General features: G+C 44.0%; 1 protein-coding gene across 1 annotated transcript in view; it reads right to left on the bottom strand.

Moving 5' to 3' along the window:
* The window catches only part of LOC144593844 (dynein axonemal heavy chain 8-like), a 624,642-nt gene that overhangs the window by 121,643 nt on the left and 477,504 nt on the right, over positions 1-25,495 (bottom strand). Inside the window, exons 66-69 of the mRNA XM_078399962.1 lie at positions 17,957-18,075; positions 16,156-16,259; positions 10,643-10,819; positions 7,136-7,303 (exon numbers count right to left, since the gene is read on the bottom strand). Coding sequence (XP_078256088.1) covers positions 7,136-7,303; positions 10,643-10,819; positions 16,156-16,259; positions 17,957-18,075 — 568 coding nt within the window. The remainder of the gene's footprint in view (positions 1-7,135; positions 7,304-10,642; positions 10,820-16,155; positions 16,260-17,956; positions 18,076-25,495) is intronic.

Below are 25,495 nucleotides of genomic sequence, written 5' to 3'. Positions count from 1 at the left end.
GGGGGGGGGGGGGATTAGCAGGGTGAGCAGCGAGACAGGGGTGGTTGGAAGTTGAGGAGCTGAACAGTCTTGGGGACAAAGGTTGCCCTTCTCCTCTGTGTCCTTACAGGCTGGGCAGCGAAGCCGGCGTCCTGAGGGGAGCCAATCAAACGCAGAGAACGACGTATGAGGGGTCAGTACAAATGTCCTTTGTACTACTCTATTCACCTGTCTCACAACTTTCAGGTATCATCATATCATCATATCATATATATACAGCCCGAAACAGGCCTTTTCGGCCCACCAAGTCCGTGCCGCCCAGCGATCCCCGTAACATTAACACTATCCTACACCCACTAGGGACAATTTTACATTTACCCAGCCAATTAACCTACATACCTGTACGTCTTTGGAGCAATGGACTTAAACTCCAAGGTCTGCACATCAACATTTGTAAGGTTCTTGTCATTTACTTTGCGTCCAAACAAAATTGACCTCCAAAAAGCATTACCCAACCCTTGTCTGGATTAAGTTCCATCTGCCACCACTCTGCTCAACTTTCCACTGTAGTCTTATTCAACCTTCATTTTTAACAACTCCCATCAATTTTCGTGTCATTTGCAAACTTAATAATAAGATCATATATATGCTTATCCAAGTAATTTATTTTCAAGTACAAATGCCCCATATAATGTAGGATACCTCAATCAAGTGTCCCACCCCCCCACCAGCTTCCTCCACTTCAAGTCAATCAAACTCAGCATATACATTCTCTATTTATAACTGATGTGCTCTATCTTGGGCAGCATCTCGTGAATCTACTACACCATCTCAATTGCAATTACTTTCATCCGTAGTGTATTCCATCTGTGGTCTAATCAATATTTTATGAAGCTGCATCAGAACCTCTCTGTTCCACTCATTGTGTATGTTCTGCTCTTATTAGTCCTCCTAAAATTCATCACGCAAATTATCAAGATTAAACTTACTGGCTGATCAATATTATTCTGTATCCTGATACTATCTTCTGCACAATCATCAACATCCCAGTTTTTACGTCATCTGCAAACTTACTGATCATATCAGCTATATTCACATCCAAATTGCTTATGTATATAACAAATAGTTAAGTCCCAGCATTGATCCCCGTGCTACACAATAGCTCACAGGCTTCCAATCACAAAAGCAACCCCAATTTTGGATCTAATTTGCCATTTTGCCCGGAATCCCATGGGCTGTAACCTTTTGGTGTAGTTTCCCATGTGGGATCTCATCAGTGAAGTCCATGTAGACTGCATCAACTACATCACTCTCGTCAATATACTTTGTTACCTCTTTGAAAAATGCAATCAAATTAGTCAAACAGGATTTATCCCTAACAAAGCTATGCTGATCATCTTTGATTAATCTCTGCCTTTGTAAGTGTGGATTAATTCTGCAATTCTTGTCTTCCAATTATAGATTATCTCAATAATTTAAGTGATAACACCAATCATAAAATACTCAAGTATATCATCATATTATGGCGAGTCCGAAACTTGTTGGTTGTAGACGAAGTTTATTGCAGCCGCAATACACGAATACAAAGTTAAACAACAAGGTACAGGACAACCAATACAAACTTACTGTCTTCCTTGAAGACTTCGCCGAACTGACTAAATCGGGCGCCAAACGCGCACATGACATCGCTGGCCAATCAGCGATGTTGTTCCCTGGACCAATCCCCATGGTCGCGTTCCCACGAGACCTCGCTGGCCAATCCGAGGGTTCGACGACCTGGACCATTCTCTATGGTCGCTACATGACCCCCCCCAGAACCCGAGGTGCGGAACCTAGCTGGGAGCCGGATTTCGCGACCATAACGAGTACGGAGAGGGACAGCCTGAACCACAGGAGCCGGAGGTTCCGGACTTGGTGGAACAGCCGGAACGAGAGGTTCTGGAGGAACTACCGGCACGGGGGGTCCTGGAGGAACTGCCGAAACGGGGGGTCCTGGAGGAACTGTCGGAACGGGGGTTTCTGGACTAGGCGGAACTAACGGAGGTCGGCCTCGCCTAGGGGTTTGACCGACCAGGACTGGTTGATCCGGGTCCAAATGGGCAGGTTTGAGCCGGGACACCGAGACGAGTTCACTCTTGCCGCCCATGTCTAAGGTGAAAGTAGCCGTTCCCTTACGTAAAACCCGGAACGGCCCTTGATAGACCCTCTGCAACGGGGCGCGATGGGCATCTTTACGCAGAAAAACAAACTCACAGTCCTTCAGGGAAGACGGTTCATGTACCATGGGACACCCATGACGTGAAGTCGGCACTGGAGCCAGGGAGCCCACCCGTTCCCGGAGAGATGCTAACGCTGATGGGACTGTAGGGAGCAGGGCTGAAGGGTCCGGAAACAGATCTCCGGGTACTCGAAGTGTCGAGCCATATACTAGCTCTGCGGACGACGCACCGAGATCTGGTTTAGGAGCAGTCCGGATGCCCAAAAGAACCCAAGGGAGTTGGTCTACCCAGTCCGGGCCTTCAAGCCTTGCACTGAGAGACGCCTTAAGTTGGCGGTGGAACCTTTCTACGAGTCCATTTGCCTGGGGGTGATATGCAGTTGTGGGTTGTAACTTGGACCCGTACAGTTCCGCCAGCGCGGCCCAGAGGGACGAAGTGAACTGTGGCCCTCTGTCAGTTGTAATAACTGCCGGGACCCCGAAACGAGCTACCCAATGAAGGGCCAAAGTCCTAGCACAAGACGCTGACGAGATATCAAACAATGGGAAAGCCTCTGGCCACCGGGTGAACCGATCCACCACCGTGAGGAGGTGGGTGTAGCCCCGGGAGGAAGGCAAAGGCCCGACCAAATCCACGTGGATGTGGAAAAAACGAAAAGCCGGGACCTCGAAATCCTGTACGGGGGGCTGGACGTGGCGCTGGACTTTAGCGGTCTGACAGGACACGCAGGAACGTGCCCACCCTGCTACCTGTTTCCGCAGGCCATGCCAGACAAACCTCGCTGCTACCAAGGCAGAGGTGGAGCGGATGGACGGGTGCGCCAGCCCATGAATGGCATCGAAAACCCGGCGCTGAAGGGAGGGCGGTACTACCGGCCTGGGACGAGGAAGAGAAACATCGCACCAGACTTTCGTGCCCTCCGACCCACAAGCTACCTGGGCCAACTTCAATCCCGAAGTGGTGGACTGGTAAGCCGCAACGGTATCCGCTAGGAGCTGTGCCTCCGCGAGCTCCTGGGGATCCACTTCGCAGTCCACCGCCGAAATAGGGGGAAAAGCAGGTCTAGACAGGGCGTCAGCAACGGCATTAAGCTTACCCGCGATATGACGGACATCTGTGGTAAATTCGGAGATAGCAGTCAGGTGCCGCTGCTGGCGGGCCGACCATGGGTCAGACAATTTCAAAAAAGCAAATGTTAATGGCTTGTGGTCCGTAAATGCCACGAATGGGCGGCCCTCGAGGAAATACCTGAAATGACGGACAGCTAAATAGAGAGCTAGAAGCTCTCGGTCAAATGCGTTATATTTCAGCTCGGCCGAATTTAGTTGCCGGCTGAAAAACGCTAAAGGCTGCCAACGGCCACCGACCTGCTGCTCCAGAACCCCACCCACCGCCACGTCAGAGGCGTCAACCGTCAGGGCCGTGGGGGCGGAGGGGCTCGGATGGACCAACATGGTGGCGTCTGCCAAGGCTGCCTTAGCTGCCGTAAAAGCCGACTCTGCGGTCGGGGACCACAACAACTCTACCGGATTCCCTGCAAGGCATTGGAAAAGCGGGCGCAGGACTCGCGCCGCTGCCGGAACGAATCTATGGTAGAAATTAACCATGCCTACGAACTCCTGCAGCCCTTTTACTGTGGTGGGCCTGGGAAAAGCCCGGATAGCTTCCACCTTCTCGGGCAAAGGGGCGGCGCCGGCAGGAGTAATTCTGTGCCCTAGAAAATCGAGGGCAGGCAGGCCGAATTGACATTTGGAGGGTTGGATAATGAGCCCGTGGTCCTGGAGCCGCTGGAACACGGTCCGCAAATGGGCCTGGTGTTCCTGCACTGAGGGGCTTGGCTACCAGGATGTCGTCTAAATAAATAAACAAAAAGGGTAAACCCCGGCCCACGCGGTCCATCAGTCGCTGGAAAGCCTGTGCCGCGTTCTTTAAACCGAAAGGCATACGCAACCATTCAAACAACCCGAACGGAGTAATAGTTGCAGTTTTTTGTATGTCCTCCGGTCGCACCGGAATCTGATGGTATCCTCGCACCAAATCGATTTTGGAAAACACCACCGCTCCTTCCAGCCCAGATGAAAAGTCCTGTAGGTGCGGTATGGGGTAGCGATCAGCCGTGGTGACAGCATTGAGACGCCGATAATCGCCACATGGCCTCCACCCCCCAGATGCCTTGGAGACCATGTGTAACGGCGAGGCCCACGGGCTGTCAGACTGACGGACAATTCCCATTTCCTCCATCTTCCTGAACTCCGCCCTTGCCACCACCAGTTTGTCTGGCGGTAGTCTCCTGGCCCGAGCGAAAACGGGAGGGCCTTCGGTGCGGATGTGATGGACCACACCGTGCTTAGCCGAAGGTGCGTCAAAACGTTGGACGAGCAGCTCTGGGAACTCTGCCAGAATCGCAGCATACGAGTCGGGGGCCGCGACGACGGCCTGGACAGTAGGGCTGGGCGAGGAGGCGATTGTCGGAGCGACGTGCTCATCTTCGGCGGAGGGTTGGAGGTCGTTACCGCGGACATCAGGAACCAGTGAAAAAGCCCAGAGAAAATCTGCGCCCAGGATCGCTTGTTTGACGTCGGCTATGATGAATGGCCATTCGTACGTGCGGAGGCCTAACACAAGGGACATCTTCCGTGTACCGAAAGTGCGAATTGGGCTGCCATTAACCGCGATGAGGGTGGGACCTGTCTTACCCGATCTGGTTTCGAGGTCGGTCGGCGGCACTATGCTGACGATGGCTCCCGTGTCTACCAAAAATTCTGTGTCCGTGAATCGATCATGGACATAGAGGCGCCGGTTCTGGCCAATCGTAACTGCCCCTATGTACGATCGGCCGAGGCATTTCCCGCGAAGGTACAAGGCAAACGACAGTTGCGGGATTCGTTACCCCATCGTAGGTGATAATAGCACCAGCCGCGCTTGTGCGGATCTTTTTGGCGGGCTTTCGGAGAATTGGCGGGAGACGTGGCGCCATCTTGCCGTCGCTGTGGCGTGGTCACCGATGTCGAGACTTTGTTGATTGAACCACTTGCCTTGTTTTTTGCCGCTATGAGCGCGTCCGCTTTCGCTGCATATGCTTCGGGGTCCTTAAAAGAACAATCCGTAAGCAGCAGTCGGACATCCTCGGGAAGTTTCTCGCGGAATGCCTGTTCAAACATCGGGCAATCCGTATGCTCACCGGCTAGCATCATCATTTCGGCCATGAGGACGGAAGGCAGTTGGTCTCCAAGATCCGGTAGGTGCAGAAGTTTTGCCGCACCACCATGCTTATTCAACCCGAAGGTTCGCAGTAATACCTTCTTCATGGCCTCGTACTTGTCTTCCGCAGGTGAATTTACGATGAACCGCATCACGCGCTTGGTTGTGTCCGGCGATAGAGCGCTGACGAGGTAGAAGTACTTCGTGGATTCGTCCGACACCTTCTTTATATGGAATTGAGCCTCGGCGTGGATAAACCAAGCTTGCGGTGCGTACGTCCAAAATAACGGAAGATGAACGCCTGCTGCGCTTGACTCCGGTGTGCCCTGCTCGGTCATCGTCAACGAGGCGTCGGGTTCCTGCTCAGTCGGTGATCGTCCAGATCACGTCGGGGTCACCAATATGGCGAGTCCGAAACTTGTTGGTTGTAGACGAAGTTTATTGCAGCCGCAATACACGAATACAAAGTTAAACAACAAGGTACAGGACAACCAATACAAACTTACTGTCTTCCTTGAAGACTTCGCCGAACTGACTAAATCGAGCGCCAAACGCGCACATGACATCGCTGGCCAATCAGCGATGTCGTTCCCTGGACCAATCCCCATGGTCGCGTTCCCACGTGACCTCGCTGGCCAATCCGAGGGTTCGACGACCTGGACCATTCTCTATGGTCGCTACAATATCATATATATACAGCCGGAAACAGGACTTTTCGGCCCTCCAAGTCCGTGCCGCCCAGTGATCCCCGTACATTAACACTATCCTACACCCACTAGGGCCATTTTTTTTTATTTTAAATTTTTTAAATTTACCCAGCCAATTAACCTACATACCTGTACGTCTTTGGAGTGTGGGAGGAAACCGAAGATCTCGGAGAAAACCCACGCAGGTCACGGGGTGAACGTACAAACTCCTTACAGTGCAGCACCCGTAGTCAGGATCGAACCTGAGTCTCCGGCGCTGCATTCGCTGTAAAGCAGCAACTCTACCGCTGCGCTACCGTGCCGCCTTATAAAATTCCTTCCCTCTGATATAAAAATTCCTTCCCTCACCCCAGCACTCTATTTACCTTAAAATTATATTCTAATTATCACTTGTCATACAAGTGGAAACATTTTATAAACCCTCATGCTTTTACTGCATCATATAGCGGATGGCAGAGGACAATTAAATTAATGGGCGATAGACACAAAATGCTGGCGTAACTCAGCGGGACAGACAGTATCTCTGGAGAGAGGAATGGGTAACATTTTGCGTCGAGACCCTTCTTCAGACCGAGGGTACGAGGCTTCAAGATCATTGATATAAAAAATAAATACAGATGCTGGAAATATGAAATAAAACAAATAGCTGAAAAGAGTCAGACTGTGGAAAAAATGATATAAAATTAAGTTTTCAGAATTGACTTTTCTTGAGGACTTCTAATTTGTTGAAGAAGTGAGAAAGATGCTTGTCTGAATTCAGGTCTATCTATCAAAAGGTAGAGGTAACCAGTTAGACACTGCAGTGCAGAGGGCGGTATTAAATAAGAATGCAAGAAGCATTATCATCAAGTTAACTGACCTTACCTGGACAACAAAATTGAGGATAAGGCCTTCCCAATTTTGAAAATCAGGATGATGTAGTCTTACAGCACAATTCAAAACATCACTGAATGGAAAACTGCCATGAGACATCTTTCATTACTTATAGTTCATTTGAAAAGGTGTCTGTATTAAAATGAATTGAGATACCTTCAAAGACTCTCCCCAGGATGGCTTGAGACATGGTCTCTCGGGATCCATGGTAACTATATCCATTTTCTTTAGGAAGAGAACCAGGACACAATCAAGAATCCTCATTATCAGGTGAGGTGGTTTGGCTAATTTACGCACAGTGGCAATGTCATTTGGCTTGATAGTCTGGGAATAAATAAACATTTGATAATGTGAGTCAAATAAATGTAAATAGTCATCCATTGCATTATTGCATATTTTCTTTGGAACATAGGGAACTGAGGGGTGACTTTATTAAGGTGTACAAGATCATGAAGGGCATGGATAAAGTGAACACTCGCCATTTTTCTCCCCCAGGGTGGAGTATTCAAACTAGAGGGCATAGACTCAAGGTGAGAGAAGAGAGATTTAAGAGAGACCTTGAGGGACTCAAAAAGGTAGTCCATATCTGGAATGAGCTGCCAGAGGAAGCTACAAAAGTATATACAATTATGACTTTAAAAAGACTTTTGGACGGATAAATAGATAATAAGAGTTTAGAGGGTTATTGCCAAATGCAGGCAAATGGGACTAGCCCAATATGCTAACCTGATTGGCATGGACAAGGTGGGCCAAATAGCTTGTTTCTGTGCTGTAGAGCTAATATAACTCCATGATTATGCACAGTAGTCCAGTTTAAATCTAAATTAAACTATTTTATCCTAAAGGTATTAAAAATAAATATTTTAACACAAAGAGAAGCGTCTTGGCTTATGGTGGGTTTTCTCAGGGTTTTGTCTGTAGGGACATGAATCCTGATCTTCAATGATTTCAAAAGATTGAGTGGGCTGATCTTTGTCAGTGACATTGCAAAACACAGTGGGTTTGAAAATTGGAAGAATTTAAGCAAGAAAACAAGGTCTGTATTTTCTTTTCGTAGGCAATCTCCAGTTTATTGTGTAAATTTTTTTAATCAAAGAGTAAAACAGAAAATATTGCACATAACAATACTGACAATACAAGACAAAAAAAACTAAATTTATTTACAAAAACTAAAATCAAATGGCGATCGGACTTTGTCTAATGTCATTAAGTGACGGTTTCCTTTTCATTTGTTATGTTGGGGGCCCTTTAGTAGAGGCCTAGCTTTGTAGGGAGTCTTCCCCAGAGTTTGGTTGGCACCACACAGTGGCATTGTGTGCAGCATGGTGGTCTTGGATATGTCCCAATGGCTCAGTTCATAAGTGATAGGTGCAGAATTAGGACATTCGGCCCATCAAGTGTACTCCGCCATTCAATCATGGGAGATCTATCTTTCCCTCTTAACACAATTCTCCTGCCTTCTCTCTAAAACTCCTGATACCCATACTAATCAAGAATCTATCCATCTCTGCCTTTAAAATATCCACTGACCTGGCCTCCACAGCCTTCTGTGGCACTGATTCACTACCCTCTGATTAAAGAAATTCCTCCTCACCTCCTTCCTAAAGGAACATCTTCTAATTCTGAAGCTAAGGCCTCTGGTCCGAGACTAGTCCAAACGTTCTCTCCACATCCACTCTATCACGGCTTTTCACTATTTGGTGTGTTTCAATGAGATCCCCCCTAATCCTTCTAAACTCCAGCGAGTACAGGCCCAGTGCCAAACATTCATCACATGTTATTCCTGGGATCATTCTCGTAAACCTCCTCTGGACCCTCTCCAGCGGAACTCCACTAGTCATTGGCAGCCAACCAGAAAAGGCCCCCTTTATTATCACTCTTTGCCTTCTGCAATCCATGCTAGTATCTTCCCTTTGATACGATGGGCTCACGATAACGCAGCCATATGTGTGGCACCTTATCAAAGGCTTTCTGAAAATCTATGTAAACAACATCCACTCCTTTGTCTGTCCTGCTACTTATTTCCACATAGAATTCTAACAGTTTCATCAGGCAAGATCTCCCCTTCACAAAACAAGTCTTCTTCGAACCTCCAATAGAGGAACACAGCTAGCAGGGAGGTGTCCCACATAGGAGATTAGTGGGCAAAATTAGAGCACATGGTATTGGGGGTAGGGTACTGACATGGATAGAAAATTGGTTGACAGACAGAAAGCAAAGAGTGGGGATAAATGGGTCCCTTTCGGAATGGCAGGCAGTGACCAGTGGGGTACCGCAAGGTTCGGTGCTGGGACCCCAGCTATTTACGATATACATTAATGACTTAGACGAAGGGATTAAAAGTACCATTAGCAAATTTGCAGATGATACTAAGTTGGGGGGTAGTGTGAATTGTGAGGAAGATGCAATAAGGCTGCAGGGTGACTTGGACAGGTTGTGTGAGTGGGCGGATACATGGCAGATGCAGTTTAATGTAGATAAGTGTGAGGTTATTCACTTTGGAAGTAAGAATAGAAAGGCAGATTATTATCTGAATGGTGTCAAGTTAGGAGGAGGGGGAGTTCAACGAGATCTGGGTGTCCTAGTGCATCAGTCAATGAAAGGAAGCATGCAGGTACAGCAGGCAGTGAAGAAAGCCAATGGAATGTTGGCCTTCGTAACAAGAGGAGTTGAGTATAGGAGCAAAGAGGTCCTTCTACAGTTGTACCGGGCCCTGGTGAGACCGCACCTGGAGTACTGTGTGCAGTTTTGGTCTCCAAATTTGAGGAAGGATATTCTTGCTATGGAGGGCGTGCAGCGTAGGTTCACTAGGTTAATTCCCGGAATGGCGGGACTGTCGTATGTTGAAAGGCTGGAGCGATTGGGCTTGTATACACTGGAATTTAGAAGGATGAGGGGGGATCTTATTGAAACATATAAGATAATTAGGGGATTGGACACATTAGAGGCAGATAACATGTTCCCAATGTTGGGGGAGTCCAGAACAAGGGGCCACAGTTTAAGAATAAGGGGTAGGCCATTTAGAACGGAGATGAGGAAGAACTTTTTCAGTCAGAGGGTGGTGAAGGTGTGGAATTCTCTGCCTCAGAAGGCAGTGGAGGCCAGTTCGTTGGATGCTTTCAAGAGAGAGCTGGATAGAGCTCTTAAGGATAGCGGAGTGAGGGGGTATGGGGAGAAGGCAGGAACGGGGTACTGATTGAGAGTGATCAGCCATGATCGCATTGAATGGCGGTGCTGGCTCGAAGGGCTGAATGGCCTACTCCTGCACCTATTGTCTATTGTCTATTGTCTATTGTCCTACTTTGTCTCCCTCTGCTTTATTTCATCTGCCTTATTCCCTCTACTTTCAACTTTTGTTATTCATATTTCCAGACCATATTTAAATAATTATTATTTCAAATTACTCTAAATATGGGGTGGATTTGCATTGAAATATCAAGGCAGAGTAAGAGCATCAGGGAAAAAATAATTTCTGATGTGACAAAAATTGCTATATATTCATAAATACTTGCATGAGTGACAATATTCTTAGCATTACCCATGAGCTTTTGCTTTGTTTCTATTTGTAAACAAAGGTCTTTAAGAGGATTCCTGTTATTGCTCAAAATTTGAGTTTAGTTTAGTTCACAGCCCACAAATCAGTTCATAAAAATACATACTCACATTCAGAGCTGCTTCTGCAGCTTCTAATGCTGGCTTTGCAGCTAGTAATTTTTCCTCTGCAAAGATTTTTTCCACTGCTATTTCATCCACAATCTTCTGGGCTTTATCTTTCACTATTAGGACTTCATTTTTAACGCTTTCTGCTGCTTGCGCACTTACAGTCACTTCTCCCAACACCTGCAGAATATCGTAAAGGTATGATAATTCAGGTAATGACATTTTGAAATAAGAATACAGGAACAAGAGTAAGCTATTTAGACCCTTGAGCCTATCCAATGAGAGATTTTGGCATTATGTTCTTAATGTGTTTGATTATCACCTGTCAATCTTAGTTTAAAAATTAACAATTAATATATCAACAATTGTTACTCGCAGAAAGAAACGTCTCAACATTTTTTCTATGCTCTGCTAAGTAAGTGCTTCCTAATCACATTTCCAAAAGGCCTGTGTTCTGGGAATTCAGTCAATTTGCATATTTTGTAATAATCGGGAGAGACACAAATTTGTTTTCTTACTGGTTTATTTGAGGGATTTATGCAGTTATGCAGATACAATATCTCAGGACGATGTAAGAATCACAACTAATATGGCGATTGATATATATTCTAAGCAGACTTACCAATATCTTCTTATTCTAAGGTTACATATCATAGACAAGCATTTTATTGTTCAATCTACAAACATTTAAGCATTGAAGGTATCACAAAATGCTGGAGTAACTCAGCGGCTCAGGCAGCATCTCTGGAGAGAAGTTTCGGGTGACGTTTCGGGTCAAGACCCTCCTTCAGACTGATGTCAGGGGGGGCAAGACAAAGAAAGGATATAGGTGGAGACAGGAAGACAGTGGGGAAACTGGGAAGGGGGAGGGGAAGAGAGGGACAGAGGAGCTATCTAAAGTTAGAGAAGTCAATGTTCATACCGCTGGGCTTTAAGCTGCCCAAGCGAACTATGAGGTGCTGTTCCTCCAATTTGCGATGGGCCTCACTATGACACTGGAGGAGGCCCATGACGGAAAGGTCAGACTGGGAGTGGGAGGGGGAGTTGAAGTGCTCAGCCACCGGGAGATCAGGTTGGTTAAGGCGGACTGAGCGAAGGTGTTGAGCGAAACGATCGCCGAGCCTGCGTTTGGTCTCAGAGATGTAGAGAAGTTGACATCTAGAACAGCAGATTCAATAGATGAGGTTGGAGGAGGTGCAGGTGAACCTCTGCCTCACCTGGAAGGACTGTTTGGGTCCTTGGATGGAGTCGAGCGGGGAGGTAAAGGAACAGGTGTTGCATCTCCTGCGGTTGCAGTGCAAAGTGCCTGGAGAGAGGGTGGTTTGGGTGGGAAGGAACGAGTGGACTAGGGAGTTACGGAGGGAACGGTCTCTGCGGAAAGCAGAAAGGGGAGGAGATGGGAAGATATGGCCAGTAGTGGGATCCCGTTGGAGGTGACGGAAATGTTGGAGGATAATTTGTTGTATACACTGGTTGATGGGGTGGAAGGTGAGAACGAGGGGAATCATTGGTGCTACCTCTTGCACCCATGCAGAACTCACTGACTTCATACATTTCACCACTAATTTCCATCCTGCTCTTAAATATACTTGGACCATCTCCGACATCTCCTTACCGTTTCTGGATCTCACCATCTCCATCACAGGAGACAGACTAGTGACCGACATCTACTGCAAACCCACTGACTCCCACAGCTATCTGGACTACACTTCTTCCCACCTGTCTCCTGCAAAAAGTCTATCCCCTACTCCCAATTCCTCCGTCTACGCCGCATCTACGCCCAGGATGAGGTGTTTCAAACTAGGGCATCAGAGATGTCCTCATTCTTTAGGAAACAGGGCTTCCCCTCTTCCATTGTAGATGAGGCTCTCACTAGAGCCTCCTCTAAACCCGCAGCTCCGCTCTTGTTCCCCCTCCCCCCAATCGTAACAAGGATAGAGTCCGCCTTGTCCTCACCTTCCACCCCATCAGCCAGCGTATACAACAAATTATCCTCCAACATTTCCGTCACCTCCAACGGGATCCCACTACTGGTCACATCTCCCCATCTCCTCCACTTTCTGCTTTATCTCCCCCCTCGACTCCATCCAAGGACCCAAACAGTCTTTCCAGGTGAGACAAAGGTTCACCTGCACCTCCTCGAACTTCATCTATTGTATCCGCTGTTCCAGATGTCAACTTCTCTACATCGGCGAGACCAAACACTGGCTTGCGATCATTTCACTCAACACCTTCGCTCACTCCGCCTTAACTAACCTGATCTCCCGGTGGCTGAGCACTTCAACTCCCCCTCCCATTCCCAGTCTGATCTTTCCGTCATGGGCCTCCTCCAGTGTCATAGTGAGGCCCACCGCAAATTGGAGGAACAGCACCTCATATTTCACTTGGGCAGCTTACAGCCCAGCGGTATGAACATTGACTTCTCCAACTTTAGATAGCTCCTCTGTCCCTCTCTTCCCCTCCCCTTCCCCAGTTCTCCCACGGTCTTCCTGTCTCCACCTGTATCCTTTCTTTATCCTTTCTTTGCCCCCCCTGACAACAGTCTGAAGAAGGGTCTCGACCCGAAATTCCTTCTCTCCAGAGATGCTGCCTGACCCGCTGAGTTACTGCAGCATTTTGTGATACCTTCGATTTGTACCAGCATCTGCAGTTATTTTCCTACACAACATTTAGGCATTGTACTTCTTGAGATGAGACTTCTGCCTCAGTCAGTATCTGATACTTGAAAAACTTTCTTTTGATTCAACTAATGAGTCAATACTAATTATTTACTCAACAGGTTTGTTATTATAACCATTTGTCCTCTCGTAATCATCCATGTACGCAAACATATTATACCTTTCTGATTTACTGCAGAAAATAATTGGTTTTGGACCAAGCCTAAGGCCCCTTTACGCCTTTATATCATACAGATTTTCCATACACTTTCCCTTTAGCACCAACGGGTCAATTAAGTCTTTCTTTTATATCGACATCTTTAACAGACTATTCTAATGGGCTGAAAACCCTAATTCAATTTCAAAAAACAGATCTGACTTGTTTCATGGGACAGAGACATTTGTTCTATTACAATAAGTTTTAATAGCTGTGTCAATGACCCATGCATCATATGCCTTCTAGTCTGATACTCTTTTCAATCAGTAGAGTATTTTCACTGTTTATCCTAACAGCGCCACTAAAACCCCTTAAAATCAAATTTCATTTTGGTAAATCCATCCTTCCTAATCTGTGGTACCCAGAACTGCTTACGACACTTCACATGTATTTTATCAGGACTTTCCATAACGGTAGGAAAGCTGAAAAGCACACACCATCAGATCCCAAAACAGCTTCTTCCAGCGTAGTTATTAGACTGTTGAATGAACCTCTCATATGCTAAGAAGTGTAAGAAAATAACTGCAGATGCTGCTACAAATCAAAGGTATTTATTCACAAAATGCTGGAGTAACTCAGCAGGTCAGGCAGGCAGCATCTCAGGAGAGAAGGAATGGGCGACGTTTCGGATCGAGACCCTCTTCAGACTCTCTCATATGAGACCTCTCTCATATGCTAAGATGTTCTCCTGTCTTCCTATCTACCTTGTTCTGGCCCTTGTACTTTAAAAAAATCTATACTTTCTATGGCGGCACGGTAGCGCAGCGGTAGAGTTGCTGCTTTACAGCGAATGCAGCGCCGGAGACTCAGGTTCGATCCTGACAACGGGTGCTGCACTGTAAGGAGTTTGTACGTTCTCCCCGTGACCTGCGTGGGTTTTCTCCGAGATCTTCGGTTTCCTCCCACACTCCAAAGACGTACAGGTATGTAGGTTAATTGGCTGGGTAAATGTAAAAAATTGTCCCTAGTGGGTGTAGGATAGTGTTAATGTACGGGGATCACTGGGCGGCACGGACTTGGAGGGCCGAAAAGGCCTGTTTCCGGCTGTATATATATGATATGATATATGATATGATATGTGGCTGTAACATGATATTCTGCACTGTTTATTTTCTCTTTTGTAAAACCTGTTGTACTTGTATATATGATCTGTCTGGATAGCAAGCAAAATTAAGCTTTTCACTGTATCTTGATACACATGATGGTAATAAGTCAATACCAAAACCAATATCAAACATGATTTTTTATGCCTTCCTGCAAGTGAACCCATGGAAAAGAACTGGTCCAGATGGAGTCCCTGACTATGCCCTAAGAACCTGTGCAGAAGTTTGTGCACAAGGAAACCCAAGTCCTTTTGAACATCAACATTTCCCAATCTATCAGTATTTAAAATAGCCCTAGTGGATGTAGGATAATGTTAATGTTTCCGCGCTGTATCTCTAAACTAAACTATACTCTACCGGCCTACAAATGATCCATATCACCCCATTCCCATCATATTCAGGCGCCTGTCTAAATACCTCTTAAATGTCACAATTGCATTTGCTTCCACGATCTCCCCCGGCAATGTGTTCAAGGCAGTTAGCACTTTCTTTGTTAAAAAAAACCTTACCTTGCTAATAACCTTTAAACTTTTCCCCTGATGTATAAATCAAAACATACACTTTTTTTAACTTCAGGGTCCAACAACTTTTTTCCATTAAGTTGACCTAACTTAAGGGCCTGTCCCACTTAGGCGATTTTGTAGGCGACTGCCGGCGACTGTCAAAGTCGTAGCAGATCGCCTACATTTCTTTTACCCTACGACAATGACCATGACAATGCCGAGTAGGTCGAGATTACACCGTCTTCGGAAACATCGCGAAATTCCCACGCTCATCGATGATTCTCCGGTGTCCTAATTTTCGCTGAAATCACTGACAAGTCGGTAATTACTTGAGAGTTTTGAAATATAACATCTTGCCCGGGTTACTTGAAAACCAAGCTTCACGGTAACAAGGCAGAAACTGGATTGACTTCCAGTTTACTAATAGCAGTATTAAGAAATTTAATTTAAAAAGTGGTTAAATGGATTTTTGCGCGGAGTGTGGGCATTCTTTGAAAATGGACGGGGGATGCATATCTGGTTTCTGGGTTGCATATCTGGGTTGGGAGCCTACTTTAAATGTAATCGCTGATGGCCATAAACATCGCGAAAATTCCCTCGCTTACCTGACCGTCAAACTGTCGCCTCCAATCTACCTGTCAAATGTTCTGACGGTAAATAAATTGGTTAAACACAAGTATTTTATGGTATCTTCAAATTACTTTACTTAATTTAATATTACGTGCTTCTAAATTCATCTAAGACAACCTAGCAAATCTGGGGACAGCATGCGACAGCGCCCGCAATAAGCAACGATACCTGGCGACAAGCCAGCTGTCGCCGAGAAATTTCAAGCCGGTTGATTTCTCAGCGACGCGCCAAGATCCACTATGATTCTTTGAAGACTCCTCACGATCATGCCGCGGCACCCCGGCGAACTGTCGGCAACAGCCTAGTCGTCGGCAGTCGCCTTAAAATCGCCTAAGTGGGACAGGCCCTTTACCTGCCAATGTCTGAGTTACAGATTAAGCATTTAAGATGTGAATTTGGCACAAACCTTATCAGCATTTTGAGATGCCACTTCCAGCTCCTTTTCTTTCCCTGCTAGTTCTTTAGCAAGAAGAGCCACTGATTCAGTTGCTTCTAGAAGCTTTGAGAGACCTGTAGTAATGCAAAAATTAAAGAATCTGCTTTTGCTGGAAATGTAAAATAAAAGCCAAAACTACGGAAAACACTCAGCTGTTCAGGCAGCATCTGTGAAAGAGAAAGAAAAGTTAACACTTCTGGTTTAAGAACTTTCATCTGCTGATGAATTTCTGAGCTGAAATTTTAACCCTGTTTGTCTTTCAATAGATGCTGCCTGACCCACTGAAAGGTTTCAGCAATAATATGTCTATATGAAGTCACAGAATCATATAACACAGAATCAAGCCCAACAGCCCAACTCCTCGTTCTGAGCAAGATGCCCCATCTAAGCTAGTCCCATTTATCCTTGCCTTACCTACACCCCTCTAAACCTTTCCTATCCATGTATCTGTCCAAATGTATTTTAAATTTTATTATTGTACCTATCTCAATTATTTCAACTGGCAGCTCGTTCCATATATCCAACAAGCTCTGTGTGAAAAGGTTGCCCCTCAGATTCTCTTTAAATCTTTCTCCTCTCACCTTAAAGTTATGTTCTCTAGTTCTTGATTCCACTACCCCAGGGAAAAGACTACACATTCACCCTGTCTATTCCCCTTATGATTTTATACACCTCTGTAAGATTAACCCCTCAGCCTCCTGTGGTCCAAGGAATAAACTCCGAACTTGTCCAATCTCTCTCTTTTGCATGAGTCCTGAGTCATCAAGGACAGGATTGACAGCTATTTGAACCAGAATGCATTTTTGGATGGGTTTGTGGTATCAGGCTAGAAAATTGAATGTATCCATTTCACTATTCAGGTAGTCATCGCCTCTTGATGGTTAGGAGAAGTGGAGGATTATGGTTGCAGATTTGCAAAGACGCACAACAAATAAAGGTGGGAGCGTGAACACAAAGTTCTTCTGCAGCTTTATTGGATGTTTTGGGAGTGAAGAGGAGTAAAGGGAACTGTTCCCTGACCTTAGTTTCCCTGGAGCAGAAAAGCTAGACATGAACAATGCACAAATGCTAGCATTTATTTAGAGAGGACAATAATGAAAAATAATATAAAAGACAGAGATACAATGCTGAGGCTTTATAAGGTACTGGTCAGACTGCAACTGGAGTATTGTGAGCCATAGGCTCACAATAAAAGGACGCACCTTTAGCAAGGAGATGAGGAGCAATTTCCTTAGAGGGGAATGAATCTGAGGGGGGTGTATCTGTGGAATTAATAGCCACAGACAGCTGTGGAGGCCAAGTCATTGGGTATTTTTAAGGTGCAGATTGACAGACTCTTGACTCGTAAGAGTGTCTGGGAGTATGGGGAGAAGGCAGTAGAATGGGGTTGAGAGAGAATGATATATCAGCCATGATTGAATGGCAGAGTGGACTTGATAGGCTGAATGGCCTAATTCTGCGCCTATAATTCATGAGCCTATCTCTTATGCTGGAAAAAAATACAATTTAAGTGCAGATGTTAAGAAAAGAATGTCTCAGTTATTCCTACAAAATGCTGTATAGTTACTGCCTCCAATTATAAACTGGCAACATTAATAAAATTCCCTTCTTTCATTACCTGCACTCACTTACATTTAAACAACATCCTTATTACAACCACGTCTCATTCTTGGATCCTCATCATTTTACACCATGTATAGTAAACTTCCTCTTTTATACTACACTGTTACATAAAGATTCACAAGTTTTAGAAGTTTGACCATAGACTCACCCATTTGCATGTGTTCTGCTAAATCATCAATGTTTGCATGTTTTTCTGAGTAAACAGATTTGTAGCTATTTATAAAGGCAAGATAAGATTTGGGGGTTATATGTGCTCTACGCCGATATCTGGAAATAAAGTACAAAAACTATATTTGTTATTCAGCATACAAATATTTTAAGTAATAATTTGAGAGTAGTATCATATAATAGAAATCATACATAATATATATTCAAATTCCTTCTATCTTATCTATTATTATCAACATTTGTCAGAAAATATATTTGGCAAAATTGCTTTAATATGCAAGTTAGAATTCATCACCACGTGGCATAGGGAGATAATTTGGTACGATTGTTTCGCTTTTTTATTCTATTTCTTATGTTCTTGTGTTTCACACCTCCCGGCCTCTTGTTACTTAAAAATAGTTTGATTACTATTTCTTATGTCCAAAAAGGATGATGTCAAGGTTCTCACACATAGCACAATTTTGTCCACTCCGTTAATTATTTCCCCTTGCAACATTTTTCTCTGCTGTACACTAACGTGTGACTCATCTATATACTAAAACTCTCGTTTGTTTGTTTGTTCCTGAACTACAACCAAAACGGTACACAATAGTGCCACCATTTTAGGCCCACCTTACTCACCGTCGTCCCTTTGGTGCTAATGGAAGAAGTTTCATTGAAATCGATGTTATATTTTTAAAGTTATTCACATTTTAAAGTTTAAATCTATCTCCTGGGGAGGGAGGGAAAGAGGGAGGGGGTGGAGGGAGGGAGGGAGGAGGATGTGGTTGAAGGGGATGGAGTGGGGGGAGGCAAGAGGGGAGGGGGAGGAGGGAGGGGGAGGGGGAATGGAGGGGGAGGAGGAAGGAGGGAGGGGGAGGGGGAGGATGGAGGGAGGGGAGGGGGCGGAGGGAGGGAGGGGGAGGGAGGAGGGAGAGAGGTGGAGGGAGGAGGAGGGAGTGAGGGGGGGGGGAAGGAGAGGGTGCTGCACCAATGCAGGAGAGGTTTGGGCCCAACGGGTTCACTTGGTCTAGTTTAGTTTTAAAAGTTTTTGGAAATCTTTTGATTGCATTTAAGTTATTTCTAAATATAGTGAGAAGCTGAGACTCAACTCAGATCCTTGGGAACATCACATTACAATCTTCAAACTGCAGAAAATATCCATTCTTTTCTTTTTTGTCTCTAACATATGTGTCATATAATATCAGTTTCTGGACAATAATTATTGCTTTAATGCTAACATCCCTTTAAGCATTACCACAACTGAGATAACAAAAGACTAAAGTGTTGGAGTAACTCAGCAGGTCAGGCAGCATCTCTGGAGGACATAGATAAGTGACATTTCAGGTTGGGACGCTTCTTCAGACTGCCAGGGTTCTGACGCAAAACATCACCTATCCATGTTTTCACGAAATGCTGAATGTTTCTCTACTCTGGCACTTTTGTGTCTTTTTTGTAAACCACCATAGGCAGTTCCTTGTATCACCACAACTGAGATGCCATTCCTTTGCCTGCGTGCCTGTACAAAATGATAAAATACAGGAGCACAAGACAGTCATCCTTTTGAGTGAAGTGGATTCCCAAAAATAGTCAGGGTGTCAATGTGAGGATCAACCTGGCAGTGGATTGGTACATATCTAAATAACTTTATTGACAAAGAGCATAGAAAACTTGAAAACATATTCAAGCAAAGCACTGAAGCCTTTTGGCATTAGAAATGTTTAGTGAGTGACATGTATGGAGAAATTTAGGTCATTCAGAGACAGGGCAACGACAGGGTATGATAACAATTCGAGGAATGGAATTGACAATATTGTTTTGAGAACTGGTATAGATTTAGTAGATAAAACAGACAATTTTATTAAAAATAAAACAAAGTTATTTTTGTCAGAAGTTACAAAGTGCTGGTGTAATTTCTTTTGTTCCTGAAGAAAGATGAAGTATAGAATTGTGGCAAAGGGAAGCAAAAGCTCGCAACATCTAAAAAAAGCCTCAATGTGAGACTTTGTTGGCTCACTACGATATACAGTAACGCTAATATTGAAACGTCAATGTGATGCTCTGAATTGCAGGAGCTGTAATTAATCTTGTAAGGAACAAAGGTCAAAGAAAATCAAATGCATTTGCTTCATGCAACAGAAACTAAACTGAGATTGAAAAAGAGCCATTAGAAATTTTGCATTAAGTTTAAATATTTCCTCAATTTCTCTTTTGAATATTGATCTTTAACAGCAATTCTTGGTCCTGAGTCATCAATACAAGCAATAGTGAAAATGCAACCATGAGCCATTCTCTTATCTGTTTGAGTACATGATTGAATAGAAGAGTTCAAAACAAAATGATAGCACAGGTGCATCATGAAAATTGGCATAGTGAATTCAGGGACAATTTGAATATGTGATCTTCATGCTGAAAATTGTAGATTTGTGAGCCGTGCAATTGTGGTAGCTGAGAAGACTCAAATAAATATTGTTGCAAAAACAGTATTTAAAATCTTTAGAAAAATAGATTGAATTAGACGAGAAAGTAAAGGTTTTGTTAATGGGCAAGAGGTTTGTAGGAAGAATGTTGAATGCACAGCCTGAAGCAGTGATGCAGGTAGAGACTCATACAACATTTAAAAAGTATCAAGATGAGCACTTACAAATCATCCTCTACGATAATCCTCAACACCAATGCTTCTCACGGATGTGTTCTCAGCCCTCTTCTTTACTCCCTGTGCCCCATGATTGTGCAACCAAATCCAACTCAATTTACAAATTTGTGGACGCCACCACCACTGGAATGAGCCGGATAGCATACAATGATGAGACGCAGTAGAGGAAGGAGATTGAGAACCTCATAACCAGGTGTCAACACAACAACCTTTCTCTCAATGTCAGCAAGTCAAAGGAGATATTTCATATTTTTTTCATATTATTTTCATATTTCAGATACAGCGCGGAAACAGGCCTTTTCGGCCTACCAAGTCCGCGTCGCCCAGCGATCCCCGCACACTAACACTATTAACACTATCCTACACACACTAGGGACAATTTTTACATTTACCCAGTCAATTAACCTACATACCTGTACGTCTTTGGAGTGTGGGAGGAAACCGAAGATCTCGGAGAAAACCCACGCAGGTCACAGGGAGAACGTACAAACTCCTTACAGTACAGCACCCGTAGTCAGGATCGAACCCGAGTCTCCGGCGCTGCATTCGCTGTAAAGCAGCAACTCTACCGCTGCGCTACCATGCCGCCCTGAGATAGTGATCAACTTTTAGGAAGCAAAGCGGTAAACATACCCTAATATACATTGATGGCGTTGAAGTAGAGATAGTTAAAAGCTTCAAGTACCTAGGAGTAAATATTAACAGCAACTTGTTCTGGACTAGCCATATCGAAGCAATGGCCAAGAAAACACATCAACCCCTCTACTTTAGGGAGTTTGACATATCTCCAACAACTCTGACCAACTTCTACAGATGGGTCGTAGAAAGCATTTTATCGGGGTACATCACAGCATAGTTTGGAAACCGCTCAATCCAAGACAAGAAATCGCAGAGAATTGTGCATGCAGCAAAGACCACCACGCAAACCAACCTTCCTTCCATTGCCTCCATGTACACTTCACATTGCCTCCGCCATGCCACCAGCATTATCAAGGATGAATCTCACGCTGGTCATTCCCTCTTCTCCCCTCTCCTATCAGTCAAGAGGTACAGAAGTGTGAATACACATTCCTCCAGATTCATGGACAGTTTTTCCTAGCTGTCTTCTCGCAACAGAACCATCCTATCAACACTAGAGAGTAGTCCTGAGCTAACATTGGAAACCCTTGGACTATCTTTAAACGGACTTTACTGAACTTTATCTTGCACTATACATTATTCCCGTTATACTGTATCTGTACACTGTAGACGGCTCGATTGTAATCATGTATAGTTTTTCCGATGACCGGATGGCACGCAGCATAAAGGTTTTCACTGTACCTTGGTGCACATGACAATAAACTAAACTAAACTAAACTGAATGTCTGATGTAGGAAATTCTGAAATTTATAAGCACAATGAGTAGTTTGTCATATGTTTAGCCCAAGAGCTTACTGGGGAAGCATGATGGGAAAAGTGGCCAAAGGTGAAGGGAACATGTTAGTAGAGGCAATAAATGGATTTTGTTATGGTATGTAGATTCCAACAATGGCATAGCTAGTTAAAGTTAAAATAAACATAGGGAGTTGTGAACCAAGCGGAGTACAATAAAACCTCAGGAAATAGTGTATGTTATTATGCCCATTTGTTAGATATATGGGAGAATGTTTTTTCTAAATAACAGGAAACATAAGATTAAAGATAACTCTGGGGTAAGCCAAACATGAATGGCTTGACATTTATCAATAATTAATTATTTCAAAAATATAGAATTCTCATGCAACCATTGTGTTGTGCGAGAAGGCTATGGGTACTGTGAATCTTTGAAACACTTTGGGTTTTCCCAAAGAGTACTGTTCAATAGTCAATAGTCGTTTATTTGTCACATACACATAAATGTGTAGTGAAATGAAACATTACCCGCAGTTAAACAATAAGACCAATAAGAATAATCAATAAAAATGCAATAACACATACAATCACAACTAACACCAAACAAAAAGAAACATCCATCACAGTGATAAGGCCTTGGAAAAAAATACACTTGTTTGATGAACTCACCACTGCTCTATGAGATATTCTTTGGCTCTGTTCCTATCAGAGCTGTAATTAAGAGGGCAACTGGGCTGCATGTGAGCAAAAGATTCAGGGTGTAGGTTAAAATTCCCTCCAGCAATGACCAAGGTAAAAAGGGCTATGGATTGAGTGCTGGTAAATGGTAAAAAGTATAGATGGATTCTTGATGTTCAGATGACAGAAGCAGAATTAGGCCATTCGGCCCATCAAGTCTACTCTGCCATTCAATCATGGCTGATCTATCTTTCCCTCTCAACCCCATTCTCCTGCCTTGACACTATATTGGCATGGTGAGCTGAGGGCTTGTTTTTTTCTGTGCTGTATGACTCTAACAATGCGAGTTGTCAAAATTACAAGATTGTCTTAAATGGACACAATGAGTTGGTGTGCCAAATGATTGAGAAGACAAATTTTGGAAGTGCTTCACCCTGCTCATTATGGTATCTTGAGCAGAATGCTAATTGCAAGTTTTGCACATTGGCCCAGATTAGAGCCACAGAGCTGTATAGCATAGAAACAGACCCTTTGGCCTACCTCTTTTTATGCCGACCATCAGGTCCAGCCATGCAAATATCATTTGTTTACCTTAATTTCATTCCCCTCTATTCCTAATTCCAGTACCTGTTAAGATGCTTCTTTGATGGTTATTGTTCCTGTCTCCACCACTTCCTCTGGCAGCTTATTCCAAATACTAACTTCTCTTTGTGGGAAAAAGTTATCCCTCAGATCCCCATTAATCCTCTTCCTGAATACTTTAGAACTATGCTTTCCTGTTTCAGTTGAGTTTATTGTCATGTGTACTGAGGTACAGTGAAAACCTTTTGTGCGTGCTAACCCATCAGTGAAAAGACAATCACGATTAATAAGATTTAGGATGTCATATTACAGTTATACAAAACATTGCCTAGGATGCACTTCCAGTCAAAAACACTGGCATTACCATGAAAAACAGACAATGATGATCTACCCTATCAATGTATCTCATAATTTTATACAGTATATCTCTAACATATCATCCTTCAGCTTCCTTCACTCCAGTGAAAACAAACCTAGCCTATTCAAACTCTCCTAATAATGAAAGCCCTCCAATCTAGATAACATTATCCTTTCTGCACCCTCTCCAGCAATCTAGGAATTCCCCTCTCTAGGAATCTCTAGCACCCTCACCTTCCTGTGGTGTGGTGACCAGAATGTACACAATATTTTAAGTGCGGCCTAAGCAATGTTTTGTACAACTGTAATATGACGTCCCAAGTCTTATACTCATTACCTCAGCCGATGAAGGCAAGCATGTCATACACTTTCTTCACAATCTTGTCTAGCTATGTTCCCATTGACACCATTTCACTCTAGTTAACAACATTCTTCATGGCCCTGTCATTCACTCCATTTGTCCTGCCTTGTTTTAAATTCCCAAAATGCAGCACTTTGCACATATCCAGGTTCAAAGGTTCAAAGATCAGTTTATTGTCACGTGTACCAATTGAGGTACAGTGAAACTCGAATTACCATACAGCCATACTAAAAAAAAAGTTAAATTCCATCTGCCATTACCTCGCCCACTTTTCCACTAGAGATATTGAAGGGCTAGCAAATGTGTACTATCTGTGAAGATTGAATACCCATCCAAATAAAATACAGGGCTGGAATAAGCCAGTAAGACCTTTCCAGAGCGTACACATTGATCGAAGTTAACTTCCTTAAGCTTGTATAGAATCACGTGGTAAAACATGTTGGGTCTTATACCAGAACAGTGTACTGATGAAGAAATAAGATCTATTTTCTCCTGTCATGGCTAAGCAGAAGAAATAATCACTACATTTTTTTAAAACAACTTGTATCACTGTATCATCTAGAAGCACTGAGACACTGACATTACGGAGCATTTGTTATTCATTGGGAAAATGTTGCATCAGTGGGAAAAGAATTAGAGTGGATATTTCAGGTCAGAGCCCCTTCATCGACACCAAAAAGGAGAAAAAAAGCTTGGAGGGTGGGGGATCTCAGGGTTGCCTGCATTTTACTACCTCGTTGCACTCCCACTCTGTGGTCTTCTGTACTATCACAGTGATTAGAGAGATGCCCAATGCAGGCTGGGAAACAGGAATTAGTTTTCATCTGACCATGCTGCAACCTTCCTGATTCAATATAAAATTTTACTACTTCAAGTAATATGATTTCTGCACCATTATTATTGATGGCATTTGATGCTCTCAATGAGGTCTCTACATCGGTGAGACATTTCCCACATTATTTGTCTAGGTTCTTTTGTTTATGTTCTTACCCTCTAATTGCTTCCATTTACTCACTGATGAAGATAATATTTTTTTACAGATTATTACCATTGGCACCCCGCTTTTACCCCATCAGATATATCATCTCCGCCTGCCCCCCTCCCTGCAACTTTACAATCTTCTTTTGTCCTCTTTTCAGATCTGATGAAGGTCTTCAACCTGAAATGGTGACCCAGTTTCTCTGCCCATTGTCTGACCTGCTAAATTTTTGCAACAATTTCCATTTTAGATTTTCTATATTCTTTGGGATGGACATAGCTTTAAAGTCAGAAGAGGAAAGTTTAAAGGAGATAGGTGGACCAAGTGTTTTTCACAGGTGAGTACCTGGAGTGCACTGCCTGGAGTGGTGGAAGTAGATAAGATAGTGTAATTTAAGAGGCTTTTAGATAGGCACATGGATATGCAGGGAATAGAGGGATATAGAGTACATGCAAATAAAAAAGATTAGATTAATTTGTCATCATGTTTGGCAGACATTGTGGGCCAAAGGGCCTGTTCTTGTGCTGTACTGTCCAATGTGCTATGTCCATCATCT

The sequence above is a fragment of the Rhinoraja longicauda genome, chromosome 5, assembly GCF_053455715.1.
Source record: "Rhinoraja longicauda isolate Sanriku21f chromosome 5, sRhiLon1.1, whole genome shotgun sequence".
In the NCBI taxonomy this organism is placed as follows: Eukaryota; Metazoa; Chordata; class Chondrichthyes; order Rajiformes; family Arhynchobatidae; genus Rhinoraja; species Rhinoraja longicauda.
Note: the sequence above shows the minus strand (reverse complement) of the source record. Positions and strands in the feature narration are given on the sequence as shown.